Genomic DNA, 20,362 nt, shown 5'->3' with positions numbered 1-20,362 from the left:
TATTATAACCAAACACCTTGAAAGGTGGCTGAAAAGAACAAAATTTGGATTTCTGAAGCCATGATGTCAATTAAGCAAATGGACTAAAAACCAAATTTGACCTGTGCTACACTCACAGTTGTTCTTCAGACTGAGTTCTGTAAAAACAAAGCAAAAAACCATACCTCATTTCAAAATTCATATTAAAATGCTGATTTGCATTCTTTTCACAAATTATGAAGGAATATTTGCCAAGCAGATTAACAACCAGAGTAACCTTTTTTCCTTCTGATTTAAAACAGCTCTTTTGCTATATGGACTTCTTCCATTATAAGCTTCAGTAAAGTAAGTTGTAATTTTGTAATAAGCTTATAAAGGCAAAATTTGACAAGAACCTTGAGTCTTCTGTATTAAAAAATAAGGATTAAACATTGTTTTCTTTAATGTATATAGTCCATACTTACAAGGGAAACAAGACTTGTCTTCTTATGTAATCATAATGAGTAAGTGTCCCAAATAACACATATCCATTTAGATTTTGAAATGTAGGTTTTAAAAAAGCTTGGTCATTTTCTTTAAATTATTTCAAACCCTCTTCTAGGATTTTAGCTGAAATTATATTCTTTCAATAAATATTTAGAATATAGTCTCATTGGGCTTCTTTAATGATTTCTTGAACATCTTTTCTAAAAAGAAATGTAAAAAAAATCATGATTGGGGATGTACAGAGTGGATATACTGAAAATGCTAATAACAATTTAACCATATTCTCACTGCTTTTTTCCCTGATTGTGCCTGTTCATCTAGTCTATCATGAATTAGTACATGATTCCTTCTCAGATGAATTCCAAAGCTCAACAGTGAATTTGAGAAAGAAGAAACAAATTTTCTATACAGAATTCCCAGTAATTTATGTAGATACTTCTCTGCCCTAAAGAAGGGGAATTATGACTCCTCATTCCTGCATGTAGTGACTTCCTTCCAAAAACGACAGCATGGAAAGGGCAGGAAGAACTTTAGAGTGACAAACGCTACCTCAGCCAGGTTATCAAGGTCCGTGTCAGCATTCACAAATCATGTTGACAGTACGTACCCTTGATATGAACTGATGAAAATGGCACTTTACTTCTGTGATCATCTCCTCAAAACCCATAATCCCAGTCTAATCATGAGAAAAATATCCAACAAACTCCAAGAGAGGAGCACGCTACAATTTATCTGACAGTACTCTTCAAAGCTGTCAATGTCATCAAAAATAAGGAAAGTCTAAGAAACTGTCACAGGCAAGAGGAGCCTAAGGAGACATTCCAACTCAATATAATGTGGTATTCTGAATAGGATCTTGATGTGGAAAATGGAAATTAGGAGAAAACTAAGAAAATCTGAATAAAGTATGGACTATCAATATTGGTTCATTAATTGGGGCAGATGTACCATAGTAATGTAAGATGTTAGTAAACAGGGTAGATGGGAACTCTCTGTACTATCTTTGCAATTTTTCTGTAAATCTAAAACTTCTAAAATACAAAGTCAATTATTTTAAAATGTAAATTTGAGATGATGATATGAAGCATTTTGATAGAGAATTATTAGTTAAAAAAAGATTTTTTTTTTTGTCAGGACAGTTTATGTTGTATTTGGCTTTCTTGGGGTGGACCCCTAAACAGCAAAGGCATACAGAGAGACTGTGAAAACTCATTAGAGTGTCTCATTTGTAAACAGAAGTCATTAACTTCACATTGTAATTCAGCACTTCCTATATTTCACTGAATGAAAGGTAAATGTGTATTTTTATACTTTTTGGAAAACATGGCTATAGTGCTTTATATAAGCAAATTAAGTATTTCCATTAAGAGAGCTTTTTAATCTTGAAAAGATGAATTTTGACCTTGATTTGATGAATAGAAAAAGGCATTATTGCTCTGCAGAACACTAATAACTTATCCTTCAAACTTTATACATACTTTCCTACATTATTTAAGTATGCTTAATATAGCTTTAAGATTAAGGCAATTAGTGGGTTAACAGTTTCATCAGTTTCAGGCTAGTTTTGATAAGTTTTGATATCTTGATCAGTTCATGCTCAACCAGATTAGTATAGTAGCTACTGGTTATGTGCATGGGTTACATATGCATTCTTAGCTTAAATAAAATGAATGGCATTAAGCACCAAACACTGGGAAATCTCATGTTCAATACATACTTTAAACATACATACAAACTAGTACCTGATTTAAAAGCACAGTAGAATTCGCTTTATATTTAAAAATCAATGCATTTCATATATCCTCGAAATGAACAAGTGAGGAAAATGTTCCAAATGCAAAAAAAAAAATTTAAATAGTATGCGTTGCCATTCCTACAAATAATTCTGTTTATTACACAGATTGCAGTGAATTTCAAAATGTCTCCATAGAAGCTTGGATGCAAGATTTAAGCTTGGTTTCCATTTGTGTTTTTGTCTGAAATGTTCAAGCTTTGTTGGAAGTCAGATGTCATATGACATAAAGACACTACTTCATGTAGCAGTCCAATATCTTCTGAAGTCTCTTTGGCTTCTTTCCCTTCTTTCTCCCAAGGAACAAAAGTCGATGAATGCCGCCCAAGACCGGGTATAAGCAGATCATCTGAAATCTGGCTTAGTGTTTCCCTCTTTTCTGTTTTTCCTTTATCAGTCTGGGAAATTTCAGGGGAAGTGGGTTGGAAATCCAGTCCTGAAGTAGGGTCACTCACATTGTCAGCACTGAGGTGCTTGTCACTGTTTTCCTCTTTCAGGATAAACAGAGAATCTGTCAAACCACTAGAGGAAACCCGCTTCCTAGGAGATGGAGGGAGGTGTTTGCCATGGAGGGCACTATCGTCTTGCCCAAGATTCCACTCTGCTTGGTCACCAGAACCACCACAGAGGAAAGCCAGGTTATTCTCACTAGGAGCATTAGATTTATTCTGAAAAAAGAAGAAACAACAAATTCAGAAAACTTTTAATAAGCATTAATTTAGTTCATTTTTCTCATTTTGAAATAAATGTTAATAGCGTTAAGTTCTTCCCAGAGAAAATACAGCATTGAGAGTTAATTTTAAACATTTCCAAATGGCTCTATTAACAGGGATGAAATGGAACGGACTTTGGTTTCCATTGCCTTGCAGCTGTCACCTGTCACATTCAAACTAGATTATATAATTATTGCCAAGTTCTGAAGTCACTTACTATCAGAACAGGATTGTCATTACTCATACTTCTATCTCTGCTGTTTTTAAGCATTCAGTTGAATTTGCATAAAATAATGTTCAAAAATAAAATCATGTTCATTTTTGGGTAAGAAAAAATGATTTGAATGAATATATTTAGGGAAGTTTTTTTGAAAACTCAGGAAATACGGGGAAAAAGTGAAAACATTTCACATTTTAAAAATTCCCCAGAGACAAGTATAAAATTAGATTGCAAGAAAACATTATTGCTTGACAAAATAATTTCAATTAATGACAATAACCACCAGAACTAGATAAATGAAAGGGAAAATACTAGAATTTTAATAATAGAAATAATTTCTAGTGATTAAATTTTATCATATTTTTGAAGTTTTGACCCTTACCTATTTAGAGGTTAAATGCTTCTACCAAAAAAAGATTATAAGATCCAGTAATTACAGCAAAGGCAAGAATATTTTCTTCTAATTTTATAAGTAAAAAAAATCTACTAACCGTAGGTTTGTAATCAATGTCATCCATTGATCTAAAGAAATCCAAGCTCTTTGCAGCTGCCAGCTTCCCCTGATCTGAGCTGTGTGTGCTTAATGTATCAAGAATCTCTCCTAGTAAGTCCATTTCACCTGAGTAAGGAGTCTTCACTCTTGTTTCAACAGAGTCATCACTCTCATAGAGATAAGCAGAAGCTTCTTCACCATCTTCAGAAGATAACCTGAAGAAAAATAACACGCAGTAGTAGGTAAATAACCATATTTGCTGCATGTAAGTAATCTCTCAGCAGTTACATTACATTAATGAGAGAGTTAACAACAAAATCAATAATTGGCTAATGACCAAATTCTTTATAGTGATTTGTATACTAATTCCAATACAGAAATATTTTGTACATGCATTAAGAACAAATAAAAAGTTTACGGTACCTTATGAAACTGAAAGTAGAAGTAGGGATTTTCACAGTTTACTTCTGTGGAATTTGGGACCTTTACTTTAGGAATATTAGACTGAACTACTTGGAAAGTTTGCTATAGCCTAAATTCACTTTCAATATTTAATATGGTTTTCCTTTATTTATTCACTTATTTTAGAGGAGAATGCATATTCCTTCACATAGACAGAGATATATTTAACGAAGAAAAAAGAATGTTCACTTTGTCATTGTCATACATCAATTGTAAAAAGCTAAACATATATTATTTCCCTTATATTAAAATTAATTTTTAATACTTTTCATTAAATTTTCATCTTCTGATATCACCATAGACTTAAGTCTCCTGTACCCTCAATTCCATTTCTTTCTATTGACTATTATCACCATTCCTGATATTTAACCTTCCTCTCTTCAGAATGAGTAAGAGCCTAATTTAGATGGGCTTCTATTGCCCCTTTAACACTATCCTAGATATCTCTGTAGACACTATTGCTTTCCAAGAACAAGATATTTAAGGTCCATCTTAGTTTCCTGTCCCAAGATATCCCCCATAACATTCCAGGAGCACTGGGTCCTTTTGCTGAAGAACACTGTAAAAGGGCAACATCTGAGCTCTAGGAGTGCATACTCTTTGAAATACCCTTTATCACCAAAAACTTCTGCTGTTAAGCCATACCACTTAATAGGACACCAAAATCCATTACTCACTTGCTTGCTCTTTCAATGTCATCGTCATCATCATCATCATATAGAGCACCATCAAGGCTCTTAAGAGGCCTTTTTAAGCGTGCCTGGAGAGAGAGATTGACAATAAATTGGCAATGGCAGTTTAAAATAAGGCTCTTTAGCAAATTTTAAAGCAACAATGTGATTTGATAAGAAGCACTTTTGCAAGAAATATACGTTCAGGGTTTTTGAATATTACCCAGTAACTTGACAAACTGGGACAGGAAGAAAGGGAAGCAATAAGGTATATTTATCTCAACACTTACTAACTTCTCAAACCAATAAAAAAACACAACAGATCACTGGATTTAATACATATGCACAGTCACACAGACTTTCAGGCCCTGATTTAGGAATACTTGACTTATACTCAATTATACCCTCAAGCACCCATCACACAGTTTCAACAATTAACAGTATTTGCCAATTTTGTTTCTTTTATCCCCGGCCCACACTCTCCTCCACCCCAAGTATTTTAAAGTTGTGCTTCTCAAATCTTAATGTGTGTGTAAATCGCTTAGGGACTTATAAAAATGTAAAAGTGTAGATTCTGGTTCTATAGTGTTTGAATTTCTGCATTTCTAACAAGCTCTTAGGTAAGGTCAATACCACTGAATCTGGCAGGGTCACGCTTTGAATCATTCAGTTTTTGAAGCAAATCCCAGGTAACCTATTGATTCACCTGAAGTACTTCACTATGTATTTTTAACAACTGTTTTAAAAACATAACCAAAATATCATTATCATACCTAGCAAGTTAATAACTGTTCTTTAATATCTTATATTACTCAGGCCATATTCATATTCCTCTATTTCTCCCCAGATTTTTTAGTACGCTTCTTTGGACCAGAATCCCAACAAAGTTAACATTGCATTTGGTAGATATGTTTCTCAGGTCTCTTTCAGGGGACTCAGTTCAACCTTCCCTCTCCTATAAGCCATACATACCCTTTAACATATTATCCTGTCCTCACTTCCTATAAATTGGTAGCTACCTCTGGAAGCTTACCCTCAGTTTCTTTTTCATCTTCCTTTGATTTTGGCAAGAATATTACATGGGTATTGATATGTGCATTTTTACTGTATCATGTATAGGCATATAATGTTTAAATATCTCATTTTTGGTGGTACTAAGATTCATTAATGACTTCAGGTATGATTCATTGAGTGATCCATTATACATTTCATTATCAACTTTTGACTTGAAGGTTTTAGCATTCCATGATAACCATTGGCTAAATCCGCTATTTCATTAGTGGCTAAAGAATTACGCTTTTCTAGAGCATTCCTTCTATATTTATTTGCTGGCATTCTATAAAGAAGAGATTTACCTTACCAACTATTTGACTATTCCAAAATACAATGTATGGGAAAGGCAGGACAAATCCTTGATTTCTTTCTTTTTAACAGTTTTGAGAGTGATGAGCTAAGCTAGTGTCCTAACAATCTCTAAAGGCAAGTCATGAGGGTTTTTTTTTTTAAATTCCCATTATTAGTAGATACGTGATGTTGTTCAACCCACCACAATTCTTCTTGATGTTCAAATTGTTCCCATCTTTGAAATATACCATGATTATGTTTTTAAAATAGTCCTTATCTTTTAGAGCTATATCTTGAAATATTCCCAGATTAAATGATATGCTTTTGGGTATTTATTTCAAAATAATTTAATGGTGGAGAAAGAGCATAGGTGAGGCTGTAACTGAAATAAGATTGGCCGTGAGTTGATAACTGGTGAAAGCTACATAAACGGTTCCTGGGGATTTTTATAAGCTTCTCCTTCCTTCTGCATATGTTTGAAATTTTCAAAATAAAGTTTTTTTTTTTTTTTTAAATGACCCCATCTGTGACCAGCGGTAGCCCTTTCAAGTTGATTCCTGTGTCCTTTGACATAGACTCAGAAGTGTTTAGTAAGCTTCCTGTTTTGGGCACAATAAGATGTCTCATTTCAACTTGGAATTTTTCTGCATCAAACCTGGAATCAGCCATTTCTTCTAAAAAACACTGGTTTCTGTAGATAGGAAATGGCATTTAAAGGTTCAAGTCTGGGTGCTATGGGTGCTTATGGCTGCAAGCTGTCCTTTTGAATGAACAACAGTAAACTTGAATTTGGAGACTTCAACCATGACACCAGAGAGGAATAACTTTCTGCCTTCTGATTTTGAGTTCCCAACCTAGATAACTGTCTTCTTTTATTGCAGCCACAAAGAGTAAGCAAATTTATGGAACCTATAGGACTGATTCCTACTCCACTCCCTCTATGCCACTGCTTGTGAGTGGCAGAAACGAAGGAAAGAGTAGTAAAATATGTTCTTATAACCCCTACTCGGAAAGTGTAGTGAGGTTCCCATAAGTTCAGGGATTAGAAATGTATCTGGGGCCTCTAACTGTCTGAAACTGGGGCCTATCACTTTACCATTATAAGTTTAAGGTACATGAGTTAAACAGAAATCTGCAGAGTAGCCTAAGAACAAAGCCACCACTCACAGCAATATTTCTGTGGGAAAAATATATTTCACCTACTCTCTCCAAAACTCACAAAATGTGATACAATCCTTTGTTTCTGAAGACAAGCCATTATTATTACACCGAGCTCTGTATATGCTTGGCTTTATACCAGCTAGCAGATCCTGCATTTAAGTTTTTGTTTACAAATGAAACAAACTGAAACAAACAAAGTCTATGAGGAAGCTGAGACTTTATATTGCTATCAATTAAAATCACTACTACTTAAGAACTAATACAGAAAGATTAGACAATACATACTCAACAGTGTTTATATTTGTGGAGTACTTTGCAAAACACTCTCACATACACACAGGGAATACGAAGTTAAATTAAGTCAAGTCTTTGACACTAAACAGCTCTAAGTCTAATGGACCCTACAATAAATCTGGAGGTATTCCCAGAGAAGTATATAATTTGCCCAAGGACACACACTTTATCAAAACTAGGAACCAGAAAACAGAACTTACGTCTTTCCCTATTGTGTTGCAAGTCCCTTGTTCATTGTCTTCCACAAAAGTTACCTTTATATTCTGTAGCTGTCTGCATATACCATAGCTTCTCTATTTTTTAAGTCCAACTTTTTTTATGAAGTTACTGCTTTTTGCACAAACATCTACATCATGAAATAAGCTTCACAGATACATTTAAATTTTAGTTTCATGTTTCCTAGCTAGACAAGCATTCTATCCATTTCCATATAGGGATGTTAAACAGTGTATCTTTTTTTTTTTTTTTTTTTTTTTGAGACGGAGTCTCACTCTGTTGCCCAGGCTGGAGTGCAGTGGTGCAATCTCGGCTCACTGCAAGCTCCGCCTCCCGGGTTCAAGCCATTCTCCTGCCTCAGCCTCTCCGAGTAGCTGGGACTACAGGCGCCCGCCACCACGCCCGACTAATATTTTTTTTTGTATTTTTAGTAGAGACGGGGTTTCACCATGGTCTCGATCTCCTGACCTCGTGATCCACCCACCTCGGCCTCCCAAAGTGCTGGGATTACAAGCGTGAGCCACCGCGCCCGGCCTAAACAGTGTATCTTATGATAAGTTTTAACACTAAAAGTAAAATTAGAAACAGAAGTAAAACTGATTAATATGTTGTTTTCCTTTCCTTGGCTGTTAACCTTTGTGTTATCCATACTTATTATACATGTACTTAAAATTATTTACATACATGAAATAAGCTTCTTCTAATTAATAGTCACTGAATATATATCAACCTGCATTAGGAACTGCAATTTATATGTAAGAAATAACAATGTCCAAACAGGTGATAGAATATGTCAATTGCTTGATGACTTCTACATAATTTTGTTAAGGTCACAAAAAAAAATTAAGGAGAAAAATAATCATGATGTAATCGACATTTAAGATAGAGAAGAACAGCAGTAGAGATAATCTGGGTCCATACAAGCTCAGCAGCTGATGGTGTTCTGGTGGGTTGTGACTCTGAAGCACAGTGCTTTCAGGGGAAATAAAGGACAGTTTTCTCCATGTTCAGAACATACAACACAGGGCAAAAAGGCCTGGTCACAATCTTAAAAATAAAGGTCTTTTGTGGGGAGATGGTAGTAAGTAAGCTTAGACTGCAGAAAACATATTGTGTATTCTTAAGGGTGCCAATACCTAGCCAGTAACAGTACATCTTCATCCAGGTTAACAAATCACAGACATATCATTATTAAAAACATGCATATGAACTACGCAGGACCTGAATGTAAATGACTATGATAGAGAAAAATAATCTCAACCCACACAATAAAAATAAAAATATATACATTATTTTAACACAATTGAGTACAGTGACTTATCCTTCAACATCCAGCTCAAATGTAGCCTCTGGAAAGCTTTATCTGGTAAGTGTTCCTCTGTATGGCCATATATTTGGTAAACATTTGGCAAATGTACTATTAATCTCATTGTGTTATCTGCTCATGTGTCTGCCTGCACCACTACACTCAGAGCTCTCTATAAGTGGGATTCAAATTTCATACTTCTTTGTGCCCTTTGCACCCTATTGTATGCCTTCCTAGCATGGAAGACAGTAGCATGAATGCAGTATGTGCTTACTGGGTGTTTGTGGATTAAAGAGATGCTAGAAATTCAGAGAATAATTAAATGTGGCTGCTGCCTTACTTTGGGGAAGTACAGAATAGCAGCTTACAGAAGGTTCTCAATAACTATTTGCTGATGAAAAAACAAAAAGGAATAAATGACATTCGCTTGCCTTTCATTCATTGGGTCCTGCAAGTTCAAGGTCTGCACCCTAGGGTTCCCTTTGTTCTAACCAAAGGTATCACCATGGCCTTCTTCAACCCCTTGTATTTGTCCTGATTTGTCCGAGCACAGGACCTTTGCATATGATTCCTTTACAAGAAAAGCTTTTCTCTTACATTTATCGTCTTTGCACTGTCTTTGTCTATACACCTCTATTTTCATTCAAAAATATGTAGCAACTGCCTACCCCATATTGAGTCTCTATTATTCTGTCTTGTAGAATGCTACAGTCTGTAAATTGCTGACAGGGTGATCTTTTTAAAAGGCAAACCTAATCATGCTATACCACTATTTAAAGAAATCCTTCAATGGCCCCTTACAGTTTTCAGGATAAAGCTCATACTCCTTGCCTTGCACAGAGGGATCTGGCTATGGCAGCCTCTCTGGAGGCTTCACCTGCCATAGAGATGTTTGCGCCACACTACCAAACCGTCCCCTTTTCTTGTATACCTCTCAATGTCTTCTGCCTCTGTCCTACACGTGGGCTGACAAAACTTCTTTCTTCCTGGCTCTTTCCCCCAGCCTCCCCATGTTTTTTTTTTTTTTTAATCTTTCAAACCTTGGCTCAACAGTTTATCTTTCAGGAAACACTCCCTTGCTCACCAATTAATTTATATGCCATTACAGTCTCTCTCCCACCATACAGTAGGCTTTTGAGGGCAGACCCCTTGCCTTGCTAATTTATCTCTTGTGCCCTCAGAATCTAGCACATTGTGTGGTACATACTAGTTCCAGGAAAACTGCAAAAGACTCTAAAAGGAGCAAAATGATTATGAGGTGTCTGACCGGTGGAATTATGAATGCTGTCTAGAAGGTCCTGTGGGGGTTATCAAGTTCTATAGTGCTCTGCATCTTTCATTGTCTTTAACTATCTTGCCAGGATATAATTGGACAAATTATACAACCAAGGCCTTATCTGAAGTGGCAGTAATGACAATCCACTATAATGGAACAAAGAGATTGTTGTATTTATGCAGTTAATGCCCACAAAACCCTCCCAGGAAAACTTATATGCTGCCTGCCTGAGAAAGTCCAACCTTACTGGAGTAAGAAAGGCCATTTTCTAGAAAACCAGGAACCTTAGCAAATGTGGAGAATCTCAAGAAGAACTCACCTTAATTTACAGATGTTTCACATAAACCATATGGTGGCAAGGTTTCTTGGGCTTAGTTGCTTAGCTTCAATATAGCAAATAGCAGAGACTATATAAGCTCAATCTGAGGTTTCTTATGAAAATTTACATAAATAAGCAAATTCTGAAGCCTTAGCTAGTCAATACTGCATGGCTCTAGATTTACAAAGCAAACTCAAGGAGGCTTAAATGGTTAATTAACTTTCTGGTTGCCCCAACATAAATAGGCCAAATCTAGTAAGAACAGCCTTCTTTTTGTGACTCAGAATAATCTTAGAGATTGTTATGAACACAAGTGGGGAGATTGTCAGGAAAATTGTGAAAGACTTTGAAGTGGGCAAAAAAAAATATTGCCGTCCTCCCAGTGGAATGCTGAGTGCTGTCTAGCATTCTTTTCCAGGATTTTCGGATACTATACAGGTCTGCACCATTCATGGGTTCTATTTTATAGCTCTGTAAAGATAGAAATTAACTTGTGAAAGACTGACGGTAATGCAAATGTTTCTTGTCCATAGAGATGCAAGTAAATTTTGTCCAGTGAAGATGTAATTATTACATTGTGGATATTATGGTTTTGTATCTGTCAGCATATACATTTCAGTACTCTAGAGTGTTTCTGCTTTTCAGATTGTCCTTTATACCACCTTACTGGGGTTTCCATATTAATTAATGAGCTAATTAAAATATGAGTCATAAGTTTATTTTTATTGTAAAATTATTCTTTAGGGCAGGCAGAAATGTTTTCTGAATAAATGAATATCTTTATACATAGTAGGTAGTTTTTGCTGAGAACCTATTAATGAACTGATAAGAAAAATATAAAGGATAAGGTACTATAGTAGTTCATTGACATAAACATTTCTAGTGTCCATGAGGCACAGAAGGGTATTATATTCATTCATTCAACAAAGATTAAAGAAATGCCTGCTTTGTGCCAAGCATTGGGCTACATGCTAGGGTACAATGATGACTAAGAAGAGGCTCCTTGTCCTCATGGATATTATATTCTAGTAAATGAGACATGACTTAAATTGAACAGTCATACAAATAAGCATAAAAATTATGACTTCGGTTAATTTATACTAAACTATGATTGCTATGAAAACCCTTCAGGAAGTTGACCTAGTGTGGGAGGTCAAGGGAAGTCTTTCTCTGAAAGATATTTGAGTTGAGCTCTGAAAAGTTAGTAGGTTAGTTATATGATGGAAGATGTAGCAATATGTGCAAATGTCCAGTGGTGGGACAATCGGGGCAAATATTAAGGAATGAAAGGTAACTATTGGTGCTTTGTGGATTGGGGCTTATGTTGGTACATGGGATTTTTTAAGGGGCCCATTAAGACTTGCAGTTATCCTCTTAATCACTAGATGGCAGACATATATTAAGAAGGCAAAAGCTGGAAATTTAAATTCAAGGGGGATTATAATAGTAAGGTGGGGGAAATCATAGATTTAGCAAGAAAGTATGGGAGATGAGAATTTAGTAGGGGCAGGCAGGCATGGGATAGCCTCTGGACTTACAAGTCCTGATAATGAAGAGCAATAGAAAGTCATTTAATTAACAAATATTTATTGAGAACCTACTGAAAGCTGCTACTGAAAGCTGCTACTGAAAGCTGCTACTGTGTATTCCCTGAAAGTTAGTAGCTGTATCTCATTTTTCTTTCAGTTCTTAGCATCTCTTCACTTCAACATCCATTAAGCACTTATTACATGCATACTACTGCCTTTCATGCTGTGAAGCATAACAAAATAAATGAAAAAAGATGTTCCCTTTTCTCAAAACACTTAAAAAACATAGGGTGAAATGCCAAAATACTACACATAATAGAGCAGTTATAAATAAAAACTTTATTCCTCATTGTATGAACATAATTGATAAACTTTTTGATCATAGATGAAAATCTTACATAAATGACCGTTAATACTGATAAGTAGTGTCAAATTGTTGGTGTTTCTAAACAATGAAAAAATAGGTTCAGTCAGCTAATAATGTAACTACATATTATAAACATTGGTAAATTCTGAGATCAAATAAGAAGGTATAGAAGTTTCTGATCTGTACAGACCTGGTATAGCTATCACATTAACACTGGTTATTACACTAGTCATGTTGAGGCTGTGCAAATTAGTAACTCTCTTGAAAGACAGTACTACACAAAGCAAGGGTACATTTTTTTTTGGATGTAAAATACATCATGAGAAAACAAAATAAGCAAAGTTTTACATCATTCTGATACAAAGAATTAAGAATAAAATGGGGAATTGGATGTCACACAACCTCAATTAGACTGCTCCTAGGGCCTAAACACACATAATTGTAAAAGTTTTGCTCCCCTGAAAATGTAAAATGTCAAGTACACATCTAATATATGTAAAAATTCATGAAGTGAACATTCGTATAACAAGGGATGCTTGCTAGGAATGTGAAAAGGTACTAAATTAATGAAAAAGAAAGGCTATCAGCATGGAATACAGCTTATTAGAGGAGATATTCTACTAGCGACACTGACCCTACAGGTGGACACTGAGTTTAAAAAATATACTGGTAAAGACAAGAAGGAAAAGTATTTTATATAAAAGAAAAAAATAGAAAATGTACACAGAATGTGACAGAGGTAGAAGGATCAAGACAGAAAATCATAGAACTTAATGTCTGAGGAGACCTCAAGAAATAAGTTTAGTTTTGTTACAGTACGCAAAATAAATCTTTCTTCTCACTGCAATGGTTTCCAGAAAGTGAATCAGAAAGTAGAATGATGAAAATCACTCCCCTGATGCACCAAGGAGACTGTTAACTTTGCAGTTACCATTTTGATCACCAGATGGCAGACAAATATTAAAAAGGCAAAATGCAGGGTAAATTTAAATTCCTGGGGCTTGGGAGGGGGAGGAATAAGGGATATAGGCAGACGAATGAGAAAATATAACTTTTTAGACATAAGAAAATTAAGACGCTTGTAATACACAAATTTTTTGAAAGTATGTACAATCTGTACTGCTACCTCCATTTTAGAGTTGAGGCAACTGAGATCCAGAAGTGTTACCTTGCTTATCTAAAGTCTACAACAAATCCCCAAGCTTATGCATTTTGCAGCCTAAGAAAAAAATACCTGCATGAAATAATGTGAATAAATTAAAGAATAATATAGAATTATAATGGTGATATCTTAAAATGCATGGCAGTTTATAATTCAAAACGAGCTTTAAAAAGATGTGTTTTAATTTGTATAGGTAATAACTAAAGAGTTAAAAGACTTACCCATGATTGACTTGCTTCGGTGTGTTAGCTATTTTATGTACTGTATTTTATTTCATTTAAATATCTACTATACAACAAATTTGGTGAACATTTTCTCTATTTTACATATTAGGAAACCAAAAGATTGACAAAGCAAAGTGACTTGGGCAAGACAAGGTAAATCATAAGTGACAGAATGTGACTCCAACCCAAGTGTTCTGACTCATGAACAGAACTGTTTTCATCATAACTATGCTAGACAAATAAGTCCAGAGAGACCCAGAAGAAATAAATGTCCAAGAACCAGCCTGAGAAAGGCTAGCTCTAAAAATGACAAGCTTTAAATCTCATCTTTTAAGGCAGGTGGTAGTTACAGAATAATAAGAGTGCTAATGTTCCAGGGAGGTGAGATGTCAGGATGAAGAGACAACAGCTGAACATACTTTGCCAAATATGCTGAAAACATACCTGTCGGGGCAAAAAGGTAAACTGGAAGATTATCAAGATATGTATTTGGTGAAGTCTGACGAATTCAGTTGATTAAGGGCTGTTATTATTAGGCTAAGAACACAAAATTTTACACAAGCATCAGAATTACACTCCTTGAGCAGGTGACTGCTATGTGAGACTAGGTCACTAGGGAAGATTCTGATGTGGCCCTGACACATCCAAGGACCCTTTACCAATTCTCCCAGTCCGTAGTGATTTCAGATTCCTTGTCAGTTTTATTCACTTATTTCTCTACCACTCAACTGTCACCTGATATATTCTCCATTATAAAGGCAGTGTTTAATTTTAAGTACATTCCTCTCTTACCAAATCCTTGAGACTAAGAATCATATCTTTTTGTTTGTTTTGCTTCTAATATCACTTCCACTTCAACTTAGAAGGCAAAACCTGCAAGAGAATGTCACTCCCATCCTAACAATGAGAAAAAGGTGGATAATCTTTTTAAAAAATCATAATTTTTCTTGAACCTATGAGACCTGTGTTGCAAGTCAACCAAGTACACTGAATTTCATATATTACAAGCTCCTCCAAGGAGAGATGAGAGACAGGATTAATTTCACCATTGGCAAAGCACAGGGAAAGAGGTAGCTGCCATATAAACAGGTAAGAAAAAAATCTGCAAAAATGTTAATAAGGTCTTAAAGGCCAACTATGGGCTAACATGTCAGCTTAGAATAGCTGGGTGTCTCAAAGACAGGGGGAGTTTGCGCATGCAAGCTCTTTTCCATGTATAAATTTCTGTAATTTTATTTCCAATTGAGGTAACTCTACTACCTCGTGCTCATAAGAAAAATTGGGAGCAGTATAGGAGACTGAAAAGCACTCCCCTTGGTGGTTCCGGCTTGCAGGAGGTGACAGGCTGCACAGGGACAGGCATGAAGTCCCACTGACCTTTGAGGATATTCATTTATATAAAACAAAAGCCTTAAACTGCTGACAAACTCACTGCCTCCCAAGACTGCTGGGGGAAATGTAGAAGTAAAACCTTTATCTGCCCTAGGGAAGAATAAGAAACCTTCTTAAGCACAGAATCCTATACTGATACCAAGCAGAGGTCTACTACCACTGGGCAGGGCAGAAAAGCCTCAGCCACCTAAGACCAATCACAGATATAAGGAAGTTGCTCTGCCATGAAAAAAAAGTGGAAGGACGCTAAGAAAGCCCCACTCCTAAGGCACGGTGGCGCATGGCCCACTTAAGACAAGCATAGAAAACACAAGGCTAGGATCAACTAACTAGTCACAGATGTTAACTGCTTTGGAGGGGCAAAAACATTGAAAGAAAACCCTCTACATAGCTCAGGGGTTCCAGGACTGCTGATAGCTCAGAGTGAAGCAAGAACACTGAGAAAGCTTTCTAGTACCTTCTTTAGAAGTACTCTACTCTAAGCACAATCTTTCTTTATAGCAGCCCATTACAGGTAATGATATCAACAAAATCAAAATCCAATTCATCTTCCGATGGACTCAGCCTCTTACACAAACAGCATTATAGAAGAAGAGCCTGCCAATTTCTAGGTGTAAATACTATTTAACTGTTTCTACCCATTTCTAGGCGTAAATGCTGTTTATCTATACATGGGGTCCATTGTTCAATTAAGAATTATGAGACATGAAAAAGCAAGAAAAATAAAGATGGACAACATGCATGAATAGATGGAATCATAGCAGAGAAACTGAATCTGTTTTTTTTAAAGTCAAGTGATAAAAAAAATTTAAATGATGTAAGACATGAAGAATTCTTCTGATGGGCCCATTGGAAGACTAAGGAAAGATTCTGTGATCTTTAAGACAGGTCAATAGAAATTATTCAAAATGAAACACAAAGGAAGAAGAGAGCAGGAAAAATAAGACAAACAAAAAAATCAACAAGAAGACACAAAACACAGCATCCAAGAACTGAGGGATATTAGCAACCAGTCTAATTCATTCTGCTCCCAACACATAGTTGGCATTCATTAATTTTTTGTGGTATGTTGTTATTAAAGTTGACAGGATATAAACAATATTACTAATATTTATGAAACTTCTGGTGACTGCTGGAAGAAAAAATTCTGTCACTACACTAATTCTAATCTTCACAATAACTCTATAGAAGTGGATATAATTATCAACATTTTATAGATCTGAGGGCTAAGAGGATTACAGAAGTTAGGAAAGTTACTCAAGTTCACATACCATCCAAGTGGCAGTACTGCTCTGGTCCTGATCTCTTATACTACAAAGCCTGGAATCTTTACATTCCCACAGGGGGTCTTTCTATTAAGTGATGAGGGTGATGGTTGGATGCAAAAAGGAAGAGTAAAAATAAACATCAATGAAGTAAAGTCTTTCTGAATTTGTAAATAATGGTCCTTAGTAAGTTAAGACGAGATAAGTGACCTTGAAAACGCTAGATCAGCAGGCCTAGCACAAAGTAGGTGTTCAGAGGAGGTATACAAACTCGAAAGCTGTAAACCAGCACACGCTAGATACTGGTTGTGTTGAACTGAATTAGACAGACTCTTCATTATGGTATGTCCATTCTGTTCACATTGCATTAAATGCTTATTAATGCTAAGTTGGGGTCTGTTCTAGAATTTGACTAAAGAAATCTGCATATTAGATTTTAGAGAGAATATGGGAAATCAGAACTGACCCCTTTACAGAGTGCTTTTACTGAACACAGATTAGGAAGTTTAGTTGCTATCTAAAAGATCCCAGAAACACAGTAGTTTATAATTCATTTCCCCATTGTTAATCAGAAACTACATAAAAACCTATTCAATGGCAACACTCTATCAGGGATTCTAAAAGACTGTCTCTCACTGAAGTGTGTTAATAGGTAGAAGGAAGGTCTTGTATTCACAGGAGGTCTCATTATTCACCTGTGTTTATATGTAATATGGTTGTGAACTGTTAATACTTTTAGCCAACTTTTAAAGACAGTTCATATGCCAAGTAATTATATCAATTTAAAATTTTTAAAATACATTGTTTCATTTTTTTTTTTTTGGTCTTTAATATTTGAAAATGCAAATTCTACCAAAGACCCTGCAGTAACTTTTCAGGACCAAGAGATTATTGATCAGTGCAAATACAAGTTTTATAAGACTATTAAATAGTATTTTCAAAACAAAATAAGTCAGTAACACTTTGATAAATGGTAAGCTATTTGCAATTTCACTTTTGTTGACAACGTTTCAATATTTCAACATTTAAAAAGGTTTCTTAATACATGACAAGTCTACTGTATTTTCAGTAAGACACAGAATTCAGTTCCTCTCACTAACTAATGTGAAGATGACTTTTCTAGCAGGGATAAATAATTTAAAAGTTAGTACTGAAGAAAAGAACCGTATTATTTTCAATCACCTTAGTAAATTATATTTTCAAAAATATATAGCTAAGGATTAAAATATTTGTTAGTAAAATAATTATAGCTGCATTTTATTTCTCAGATTTACCATATTAATATATAATGAGCATAAATGTGTGTGTATGTGTGGAATCATACATAAGTAGACAGAGTATTAAAATGCTTCTGGTGTTAAATGAATCAAAGGTCTTAAAAGAAATTGCAATTACATTTTGGTCTCAGAATCAAATAATACTAGTTTTCAAAAGCATTTACTATAAACGTCAAAGACACTAATAAAGGCAAAAAGAGAACAGATCTGTGAAATAACTGGTATTATATTCATATGTTAGAAAAGCCATAAAGAACTTCAGAGAAGGTTGAAAAACATAGTCCTATTCTGTAATTAGTGTGGGCGCACAGGCCAACTTAAGATATTTATGTATTATTCTAGTGTTTTATGTTAGGAAAACATGTTAGGAAATATAACAATGTGTAGCAGATACAAATCCAGCTCAAATTATAAGATCCTATTATACCTCCATAGTTAGAGATCTATTGACATTTCTGAAAATTCCTTTCTCTTGGGGGACAATAGGCAGCAGCAGTAGCCCTACAAAGAAAAGACAGGTTTTTCCTTTCATCAACACCAGCATTGATGATCTCTGACAAACTTTAAAAGCAGCTCTATATTCAAAACCAGAAGAAAATCGGCATTTCTTTATCCTAAGATTCTTGGAAAACAATAATAATTTGTTTACAAAAGGTAGGCACTTTTGGAATACAGAACTGTTGTTAATTTAATCAAGACCCCTTACAAACAAAAAAGGCAACAGGGAAAAACAAAGTCAAATAGGACAGAATATAGGGAGGAAAAAATATTAATGATGTGATTACTGATGTAAAGTCTAGAATGGTAGTGTTCGCTAGATTTACTAAATGGAGAAATTGAGTACCTTTGTTTGTTTCAAGACATTGTAATAAATGACAGTCATTTCTGGCAATAAATTTGAAGAGTAAAATTATAACATTAAGGTACATGTCAACTTTAAAATGTCTCAAAATATATACTGAACATGCTCACATAAAAAGATTATCTTCCATTATGTTATTAATATACTAGGTATTGTTCAGCAGAGCTAAACATTTAAAAAATGAAGTCCAAGCAAGTTATTGAAAGGAGCTGGTTTTAAATTATTTCTCTGATAGAATTATGTTCTTGAATAACCTTATGACAATATAAATGTCTCAATGTGTATTCTGTTGTGTTTCTAAAAGACACACTATTCTGAAAGGTGCTAAAAATTTTTTGTGTAACTATCTTCTTTTAAGGAAAGTACTACCTAATGTCCACTAGAGGGCACCCTTGTAATCCATAACTGATTTAAAACATTTAATTGTAATCAAATTTAATATTTTGGAAATTAGTATTATTTCAACAGAGAAACAAAAGAGAAAAATAACGTTCTTTCACATTAACAATATGGAGGGCGTATTTTTCAAAGTGAACGCAAAAGATCAATTTTATAAATTATTGACATTAGTATTAATATAATTAAACTACATATATCTTTGGAATGCTGACTGCTAAAATGTGTTTTCATTTAGGCGGTATTTTTTTTATGGACATGGACATGTGTTAAAAGAAGAACATTCACTTAACTTATTTCAAAACAGTTGATCGCTTGAAGGTTTTTGTTTTTTTTTTGAGGCGGAGTTTGGCATGATCTCGGCTCACCACAACCTCTGCCTCCCGGGTTCAAGTGATTCTCCTGCCTCAGCCTCCCGAGTAGTTGGGATTACAGGCATGAGCCACCACGCCCGGCTAGTTTTGTATTTTTAGTAGAGATGGGGTTTCTCCATGTTGGCCAGGCTGGTCTCGAACTCCTGACCTCAAGTGATCCGCCTGCCTCGGCCTCCAAACGTGCTGGGATTACAGGCGTGAGCAACTGTGCCCAGCCTATCGCTTGAAGTTTTACAATATTTTCTTATTACTTTAACATTTCAGCTTGATAATAGTGTTCTCAATACTGAGCCAAATTACACAGTGATAAAAATAAAGATTGTCTTGCTTATCATGATTTGATTCAATTATTTGTATTGTTTTGTAAACGTTTATTTTTCAAAGTAAAGTATTCTTTCCAATTTTCTGCCCTACTCCCACCCCATGTAACAACTATCTTTCTTTTTTTGATTTACAATCACTTTTTTACCTGGTCAAAAGTAAGTGGTTACTTTCCTCTATAAACACTGAGTATATCATTTCTTTCCTGACCAGTAAGGCAAACTATTCAATAGATAGTATTTTTCCAAAGATCCCAACAAGTATACAGTTTTCCGAAATCTATTACATCATCCGAACAAGGAACACTGTATTTAATTACATCCATTTTATTCCCAGAGTCCAATGAATTCCTATGAATAAAAGTGTTTCATAAATACAATACTATAAACCACACCCTACTAGGTGTGGACATCCCATCTTTTCTTATGCTTAGGAACTAAGTAATTCAAGAGAACCTAAGA

The 20,362-nt window shown here is 35.0% G+C and overlaps 1 protein-coding gene across 2 annotated transcripts in view; it reads right to left on the bottom strand.

The window, feature by feature from the left end:
- Positions 1 to 1,584: 1,584 nt before the first annotated feature.
- Positions 1,585 to 20,362, bottom strand: part of DENND1B (DENN domain containing 1B) — a 266,884-nt gene continuing 248,106 nt past the window's right edge. For both annotated transcript variants that reach the window (XM_030818697.1, XM_030818699.1), the window contains 3 exons: positions 4,823 to 4,905; positions 3,682 to 3,898; positions 1,585 to 2,925 (listed from right to left, as the gene is read on the bottom strand). In XM_030818697.1, the coding sequence (XP_030674557.1) occupies positions 2,413 to 2,925; positions 3,682 to 3,898; positions 4,823 to 4,905 (813 nt within the window). In that variant the 3' untranslated portion in view covers positions 1,585 to 2,412. The remainder of the gene's footprint in view (positions 2,926 to 3,681; positions 3,899 to 4,822; positions 4,906 to 20,362) is intronic.

The sequence above is a fragment of the Nomascus leucogenys genome, chromosome 9 (assembly GCF_006542625.1).
Source record: "Nomascus leucogenys isolate Asia chromosome 9, Asia_NLE_v1, whole genome shotgun sequence".
Classification (NCBI taxonomy): Eukaryota; Metazoa; Chordata; class Mammalia; order Primates; family Hylobatidae; genus Nomascus; species Nomascus leucogenys.
This window is presented reverse-complemented; position numbering and strand designations above follow the sequence as displayed.